At 54.9% G+C, this 8,455-nt stretch overlaps 1 protein-coding gene across 1 annotated transcript; it reads right to left on the bottom strand.

The window, feature by feature from the left end:
- Window positions 1-4,271: 4,271 nt before the first annotated feature.
- Window positions 4,272-8,404, bottom strand: LOC112990201 (adenosine receptor A3-like). Its single transcript, XM_026111789.2, has 2 exons — window positions 5,791-8,404; window positions 4,272-5,174 (listed from the first exon to the last, which is right to left on the bottom strand). The coding sequence occupies exons 1-2, from the start codon at window positions 6,123-6,125 to the stop codon at window positions 4,556-4,558; spliced, it is 954 nt and encodes a 317-aa protein (XP_025967574.2). The 5' UTR covers window positions 6,126-8,404; the 3' UTR covers window positions 4,272-4,555.
- Window positions 8,405-8,455: the final 51 nt, after the last annotated feature.

Raw genomic sequence — 8,455 nt, 5'->3', positions numbered from 1 at the left:
GGCAGAGCCGTGCCGGGGGCTGCGCGCGGAGGGAGGGCTCTCGGGATTGAGGAAAACTGCTACTGCAAGGAGACTGCACATTGCAAGAAAACCGCACGTTGCAAGAAAACCGCACGTTGCAAGAAAACCGCACGTTGCAAGAAATCAGCTCTTATCCGCCTCATCGCTAGCGAGAAAAGCCGGAGCGCGCTGCCCGTTCGGAGCACCCTTCGCCCCGAGGAAGCCGGAGCACCGTCTCTGAGCCGGGCCGGGCGCCGGCAGCAACGCGGGGGAGGCAGATCCAGCCGGGTGCACGGAGCGAGTTTGGGAAGCCTGAGCGCGATTATCGAACTTGAACCCAGCCAGGCAGGGAAGCCGGCGTTACCGAGCGGAAAGCGTTAATGGAATTTTAAATGGCAACAAATGGCCGTGACTTCGGTTCTGTGGTGGCTCCAAGAGGCGATAACTTCGATCATTTGTCTAAATTTCAGATTTTTTCACTGAAGGAAAGAAAGAACAAGCCTGCACTGTTCAAAAATGAGCAAATACTTTACAGACCTTTGCTTAAGTATCACGAATATAGCTTGCTTCCTGCTGCCTCTACGCACACCTCCGCAATGCTTGTGCTGATCTAGGACATTCGTAGACCGAGGCGCAGACAAACATGCAAAATTAAGAGTAATTCGGTGGCCCCAAATTAAGCACAGGAACCTGGTGCGGTTGATACCAGAGCCGCACGTTTTGGGCAGGGCCCGTTCGGCTCTGGCCGGGCGCTAAGCGATCAGGAGAAGCTGCTGGGGGAGCTTCCACCGCGTGGCCTGAAACGTTCCCCCTGCCCGGCGTGGGACGGGGACGGCTGCGGCCAGGCTGCCCATCCCGGCCGGCGCAGGACCGGCCCTTCCTCCCGCTCCCTCCGGGCGGGAAGCTGCTCCGCGTCGCAACCACCCGTTGCTGCTGGCCGAAGCTCGGAGCTGGGAGCAGAGCTCAGCCCTTCGCGTCCAGCTCTTGCATTTCGCCCCGCTCTGCCTCCCGCCGTCCTGCCACACACAGACGCAAAGTTATCAGCAGAACAGTTTATAAAATGCCAAAGCAGTTTCTGTCGTGTCAGCTAGCTGATTTGTGAAAACAGCGCTTCTTTAAAGGATACTCTGCAAGCCCGAACCTCCCTTTCGCCTCTCCGGGATTTATTTTGTGTCATTTTTATGGGATTTTAAAACAATCCCTGATGGAGAGAGAGGACCGAAGGTCCTGTTCTGCGAAGGAGGGTGTTCAGCAAACGGCGTGTGGCCGGCGGCTCTCCCAACCCCGCAGCATCCCGCGTTTGCTGCCGCCTGCCAGGAGCACGGTAACAGCCCCGCAGAAAGGCTCTTAGAAAGGAAATTACCTCTCTCTTTCTTTTATGTCATACGGGAGGTGAATGCTCAGAACTATTACCACTTGATGGATTGTGTCTCTTCATCGCTGTGCAACAAGTCAGAGAATCACCTTGGGGAATGAAATATTCCGAAAAGACCTATTTACTGAATATCGCAAAATAGCTTGAAAGAGCAGAAGAAACCGTTTCAGTGACATGTTTGTTCTGCAAAATAAATAGGTTGCTGTCACGCCAGACGCGTTCCTGTGAACACGGCGCAGTTCGGGATGAGGAGAGACCCGGGGGGCAGGTTGAGCAGCCCGGCCCGGCCCCGGGAGGGGAGGAGAGGGGAGGAGGGAGCCCGTCCCGCCCGGCGCTGGGTCCCCAAGCCCGAGACACGACGCCACGAGCTCGCCCGGCTCGTGGGCACGTCGCAGCTGTGACCCTGCTCCGCATGCACGTCCTCTCCCCGCTCCGCTTTCGCTTCCTTTAAAAGCGGAGAACAGCCGGGAGGGACAGCGGTCCCTAGTCACCAAGTCTGGCTTTATGACTTTTTTTTCCCCCTTCTAAGGTCAACCTGAAATGTGAACGTCCCGGATAAAACCCCTCCCGCTCACCTTCCGGTGCAACACAGCGAAACGCTGCTCGTGGGCGACGTCCCCAAGGCAGCAGGGCCGTCGGGCTCCCCGCTCCCGCTGGCACCTGCCTCGGCTGCCGCGGCCGTGCATCACCCGCGGGCGTGCGGCCGGAGCCAGGGCGCGCGGAGAGGTCGCCCCGCGGAGAAAGCCGCTCGGCAAGCCCGGAGTGGCTCGGGCCCGTCTGCACGGCAGCGTCTGCAGCGGCACGCCGGCTCCCCGCGCCTCTGAAACGCCTAGAAACACCCCACTGCCCCGCACCAGAACTGAAGCTTGGAGCCAAAAGCCCCGGCTGGCGAGAAGGAGCTCGGTTCGGAGCTGCTGCGGCCGCCGGGAAAGGCCAGGGCAGGCGGTGGGAAAACGAGGCAGAGATGGGCGGACGCGGAGAAGAGCCGAGCTGGAAGGGAGAAAGCGCGCTGGGGGGAAGCCCGTGGCCCTGCACGCGCCGCGAGGGGAAGCGGGCAGCGGGGAAGGGGGAAAGCGAGGCGCGAGCGGGAGGCGGCCCCACGCCGGGCAGCTTTGCTTTTTCCTGCAGGCGTTTTACACCCTGCCCCAACAAAGGCCGACTGTTGCTGTCGTTGAGTCACACGCTAAGATCATTGTTGCAGGGTTTTTTATTTTGCATGTGTGTCACTGAGAAAGAAATCCTTTCTGCAGTCGCCTCTGCTCCGCTCCACCCCCCCCGCGCAGGGGATCTGCGCAGAGCCAAGGCGGCTGGAGAGGGAACGTTCCCTTCCTGATCCTTATCGTCAGGATGTAGGAGGATCCTCGGGGAATAGCTGGAAGCCTCTGCTGGAGCCATCCCAGCATCCAGTGAGCTGACTGCAGCCTTTAAATGGCAAAGCCATCGAGCACGCGCGGGCCCGGATCCGGAGCGCCATTTAACCCCGCCAAACCACAGCGCTGCTCAGCGCCGGGGCGTCGAATCCCACCTCCGCGCGAAGCCCGACCCGCCGCGGCCCCGCTCGGCTGCTCTGCGCGGCGGCGTTTGAGGGCTTTGCAAGCCGAAAGCCCTCCGGGTCCCCATCCCCGGGGCCGAGGGGCCGAACGCCCGCGGAGCAGGGCACGGAGCTGCGAGACCTCCCTGCCGCCGGCTGCGTCACCTGCGCTGCTGCAGAGCCCTCGCGGCGGCCCCGCAACCGGCTCGCGTTATATTTAGGGCAGGAAGCAGATGCCGCCCGGCAGAGGAAGCCTCGGAAGACGCAGATGCTCCCGGGCACCAGGAGCCGGTCCGACGGCGACCAGAGCCCCGATGAATTATCCGCCTGTGGGAACATCCCCCAGCCGCCAGTATTCGTGCAGCTACAAACCTGGCAGCCGAGGCCTGGCTTCTCGTTGCCTCCTGGAGCACCTTGGTGCTCATAGAGACATTCGCTCTCTGGCAACGCACCAGAGCATTTCTTCGTAGCTCGACCAATTTGAGAAACTGTTTCCTTAAACAGAGTTGAAAAGACAAAGCAAATACTCTTAAAGGAAGAGCCGTTAGCAAGGGCAAAAGTAGTGCAGAAGGCTCATGTCACCTCTCCTGCCAACCTGCCACAGGCAGCCGCGGCTCACGCAGGAGCCTGGCTCGGCCTGACTGCGGCCACGGGGTGGATTCGGGTGTTTTCAGGAGCAGCAGCTCCCGCGCGGCACATCCAGGGTCACCTGGGTCCGTCTGGCGGCTGTGGGAACCTCGTGCTGTATGTCGCGGCCAGAAGCAGCATTTAACAGCTGCTGAAGGGGGTCCCCGCCCCAGCTGGCACCGCAGGGCCCGGGGCTGCCCCTCGGCACAGGTTTTGCAGGTTTAGCATCAAGGGCAGCGACCTGCAGAGCCCTCCTTGAAGGCAAGAGCTGCGGGGCTGGAGGGTGGCTGCAGCACAGGAGCATCCCGGGCCTCAGCTGTGGGAAGGCTCTGCCATCTCCTGGCCACCTCCCTGCTGCACCCTCCTTATCTGGCTATTTGTCTTGCATTTGGTTTCACTTCTTTCCGTTCCAGGAAAAACGGAAAAGAAATGAGTAAAGAAATAAAAACCCAGCTCCTGCTTAACCAGTCCCTCACATGCTTCGCCCCGATAGGCAGCAGTGCGATGAATGCTGCGGCTTTCACTGCCCCTTTTCGGTTTCTCCCAGGGTCGTCCTCCCGGCGCGGAGGGAAGCAGCTCTCCCGTCCCCCTGCTTCCAGCACCCTCCCCGCTCGCAGCATCTAGGAAAGGGGGATGCGCGGCTGGGCTCGCGCAGCTGCACGTGAGCTCTCCCCCGCCTGCCGTGCCCCCGGGTACCAACAAACGTACCGTTACACAAACGAGTCACCGGTCAGCAGACACAGTAATATTATTTTATTAACAGAACCTAGGATTTATTTCCTTTTGGGATAAGCTAGGATCCTGAATTAATCAATCATCACATTGCTCAGAGGCTAATTAGCTTAAAAGAGAAATATACACACAATTATTGGTCCAGAATGCATGATTTGAGAAATGTGTCTGCATCTCTGCCGTTTCCTCTTACGCTGGCTGCTCCCACGTTATTTCCTAATTGCCGCATCCAGCCTGGATGGAGAAGGGGAGCGGGCAGAGGGCCCGGGTGCACCCGCGCAGCGGTGCCCTCAGACCGCGCTCACTTGCAGCTGCGATTCCGTGTGCTCTGCGCTAGAAGCGACCAACTCTGGTTTCTGGAGCAGGACGTAAGTCCTCAGAATAAAAGCGTATGTTTCTTTGAACTTCTTTATCTTGAAAGCATAGACGACAGGGTTCATGGCTGAGTTGGCGTGGGACAGCAGGATGCCCAGGTACATCAGGGACCGCGGGATGGTGCAAGTGGGGCAGAAGAAGGAAACGCAGTTGAGAATGCCCAGAGGCAGCCAGGACACAGCAAACAAGAAGAGGATAAGGGCCAGGTATTTGGCCATTTTGTATTCCTTCCCATAAGCTGTTCCTCCACCTGGAGGACTTGCTGAGCTTGGGCTTAGTTTTGTCCACATGATGCAGAAAACCTCGGTGTACAGGGCACACATGATGATCAAGGGAAGGAGGATCCAGGTGAAGAAGCTGAAGTACACAACGTAATCCATTCTCATCACAGCCAAATAGTGACACTCGATGCAGCTGGAGCTGCCTGCCTGCTGGTTCCAGCCGAACATAGGGACCAGTCCCACCAGCAGAGACGCGAGCCAGCAGAGCCCCAGCACTGCACGAATTCTCCTCTCTGTGATGACTGCCCGGTATCTGTGTGAGCAGCAAGCACCAGCCATGTTAGACATGATTTTTCAGAAAGAAGAACTACGATATTCAGGAACTTGTGCCTTTAAGCATTCCTTTTTGGCTGGCCTAAAGATTAAGCACAGTTTTGTGCAGCAGTCCTTAGCAGTTTCTGACATTTAAAATGTATTTTGAAATTACAGGGGAACCTCCAAACACTAATTCCTTCTGAATAAGAACTCACAGATGCAAGTTCAGACTCTTCCCTCAGAAATACTCCTTCAACTTCATTCACATCAGTAGAGCAGTATGGTTGCCTCCAAGGGGAAAACCTGAAGACCAACCCTATTGGCCAGACCTCAAGCATATACAAATTTGTGAGCAACCCTTCCTTGACACACTGTAGCTTAAGATTTTCGGGCATTTCCGAATTTCCAGGAGTCCCCAGATGCCAATGCTCCATTGCCTACACCTTGGGCACCTCTGCCTTCACGTGAATTTCTCTCTGGAGAAATGAAGATGTGCAGGAAGCCCTATGATGCTGCAAGCAAGGGAGAACTGGAGAAGGAAGATACAGGAAAGGAAAGAGAGAAACAGAGAAAAGAGCTTTTTAGGATGAGATGAGACTTCCACCCAGACTCACCTGGTGGGCAGCTTCACTCTCATGTACCTGTCGATGGCGATGGCCAGGAGGGACAAGACTGAGGCATGAGGGAAGATCATCATCAGGCAGCACATGAACAGGCAGGAGTAAAAGTGGACGACAACACCCAGGCTCACCGTGATGGCCAGGGGCACGACGAGGACCCCCACGGCGATGTCAGTGAGCGCCAGGGAAACGATGTAAAGGAAGGTGCTCTTCTGAAGAGCTGGGTTCAGCTTCACGGCCCAGATGGCCAAGGCATTGCCCACCACTGCAGATATCCCAATAACAGACTCCATCAGGATATAGATCACATCCAGGCTGTCCACAGACATCACGGACACCAGAGGCTGTGTATCTCTGAGATGAAGAAAATGCCGGGGTGAATTCTTCTTTTTCACAGCCAGGTCAAAAGCCAGTTCCTTCCACTGATTTGCCCTAAATTAAGTCCCTGGTTCAGTGTTTTACACACCTTCTGATAAGTGCACAAAACTCACTGTTTAAAGATGAGCAAAGCAAATTGCCCATGAAGAAGCATTCCCCAGACCTCTCACAACAATCCGTTTAACAGCTTGCTTTCTGTCACCTGGAGGCTTCAGAGCATTTATGGATGGTCTTCTGGAAGGCTCAACAAAACAGTGCTGGATTCACACCGAGCACAAACTACAGGGGCCACTCGTTGCTAAAGGTAATTTTGCTTGGCTATTTCAAAACTGCAGCATGACCCCTTCTGCAATTGGGTGCTCAGCGCTACCTAGCAGGGTAAGCTAGCCAATGCACAGCTATGCAGCACTGTGGCTAGACTGCTCCTATTTCTGAGCTTCTTTAAAGCCATCTCAAGCTATACTATGTCCAGTATGGATGTAGTATCAGAGAAAATAGGGCCAAGGGACCTCAAGTGATCTAGTCCATTCCCTGGCCCCAAAGAAGGAGTGGGGAAGGCAAACGTAAAGATACTCAGCTGGAGAAAAAGGCATATGGAGAGAGAAACCTTTTCTTTTGACTCGGTTACACAAGCTGCTCCCTTAAAATCCCAAGCAGAACCAAGCTATTTTCCTCGGGAGCAGTGTTTATGCCAGGCGCTGGGCAGAGAGGGTCCCTACCAGGGGCTCTAGTACCAGCTTTGCAATAGTCCTGTCTTCAGGAGGCATCTGAGCACAGCAAACTGCCACAAAGAGAAAAGGAAGTCAGAGGCTGATGCTGAGAGGAGACGTGCAGCGAGCACAGGAAGTGGGAGCCCTTACCCGAGCACGAGCTGCAGCCGGGAGGACGCAGCGCTTCCCCTGTCTGCACACACCAGCAAAGTGCCAGCTGCCTGCCCCATCCCCGGTGTGGCCCGCAGAAGTACCTAATTCAGTGTCACCTCCCAAAGTGCCGCACATGTCCCAGTTGTGACCATCCCGTGCCCCTCCTGGGATTTGTCATGCACCCACAGCCACCTGAGATCAGCCAAGCTCACCTGCGGACTGAGACACGTTTCTCTTCACCATTCACCTCCCTGCAGTAATTCTACCCAAATACCTTCCATTTATCACTACACCTCAGGGAGTGGCAGTAGTTAAACTAATATCAAGGAAGCTGAATTTGGCCAACTCTTTTCACAGCAGAAAATAAAGAAGTCACACTTCTTTCTGGCTCTGCCTCCTCCTGGGGTTGATTTTACTTCCCCATTCTGAGTTTAGCCAGCAAGATGGGTGGAAGAGATGGAAGATGCAGAGTTTGGGAAACTGAATGTTTTATGAGTCTACAAAGGGTACCCGACAACTCCCAGGCTGACACAAGCTTGAATGCTTGTATCTCTTTTTGATTTTGTCTGAAATGGGAGAGGATCTTTCACTCCAGGCACCGGTCAGGGAGAGGGTAACATGCAGTGCTGGGCATCAGCACCGCAGTAAGCAGGTGCCACCACATCCGCTGAAGCAGACCACTGCTTTCGCACACCCTCCCTCGTGCCGCCCATCACTTCCCCCACTTTTCCTTCATTTGTCTTTCTCCTACAGACAAAGCCTGGTCTTTCACTCTTTTATTGTGAAAAAGTCTTTAAGTACCAGGCACCCTCGAGATGGGCTCTGAGCATAGAAAAATACACTACTCTCTGAACGTGACTGCGGTGGATGTACTGATTTATAATGGAAACAAGGGCACCCACTGAAAAAAAGTCATGGGGCAACGTCATTCTGGTCACACTAGGAAAGGTCTGAGTAAAGAGTTTCTCAGCTACTTCAGGGCCGTCTTGGAAATAATACACCCCAAATCAAGTAAAGGCTTAGAACTGACCTAAACACCCCACTAACGGCCCTTAAATTATCGCATTTCCTACGACGACTACAGAATGATTAGCTCAACTGATAAGTAGTAGCTTTGCACGGTCAACTGTGATTACAGTTTTCTCACTGCTAAAACTGTGACTAGGAAGAGGAAGCAGCTAAAAATATTTGTTTTCAGGTTTTTAGTAAGCAGGCTTGGAGTGGCTTTTTTCCCCTCATCAAAATAGCTTTCCAAAGTGCTTGAATGATACAAGGCTGCTGCAGGGATGCTCTGAGATTCAGAGGGAGATGTGTGCAAAGAGAACAGTGTTTCCTGGACACTAAGACATTTGCCGTTCTGTGGAAAGGCAAGAGCCGCTTCGCTGTGGGAGTCCTGAGGACGTGAAATTCTGGAGGAG

Source organism: Dromaius novaehollandiae, chromosome 27, assembly GCF_036370855.1.
Source record: "Dromaius novaehollandiae isolate bDroNov1 chromosome 27, bDroNov1.hap1, whole genome shotgun sequence".
NCBI lineage: Eukaryota > Metazoa > Chordata > Aves > Casuariiformes > Dromaiidae > Dromaius > Dromaius novaehollandiae.
The sequence above is the reverse complement of the archived record's forward strand: the minus strand, read 5'-3'. Positions and strand labels throughout refer to the sequence as shown.

What these genes read in the sequence shown, in the direction of transcription:
- LOC112990201 (XM_026111789.2), bottom strand. Translation starts at nt 6,125, where the DNA reads ATGTCTGTGGACAGCCTGGATGTGATCTATATCCTGATGGAGTCTGTT. An exon ending in AGAGTGAAGCTGCCCACCAG is followed by an intron (nt 5,175 to 5,790) that starts GTGAGTCTGGGT and finishes CTGCTCACACAG; the next exon opens with ATACCGGGCAGTCATCACAG.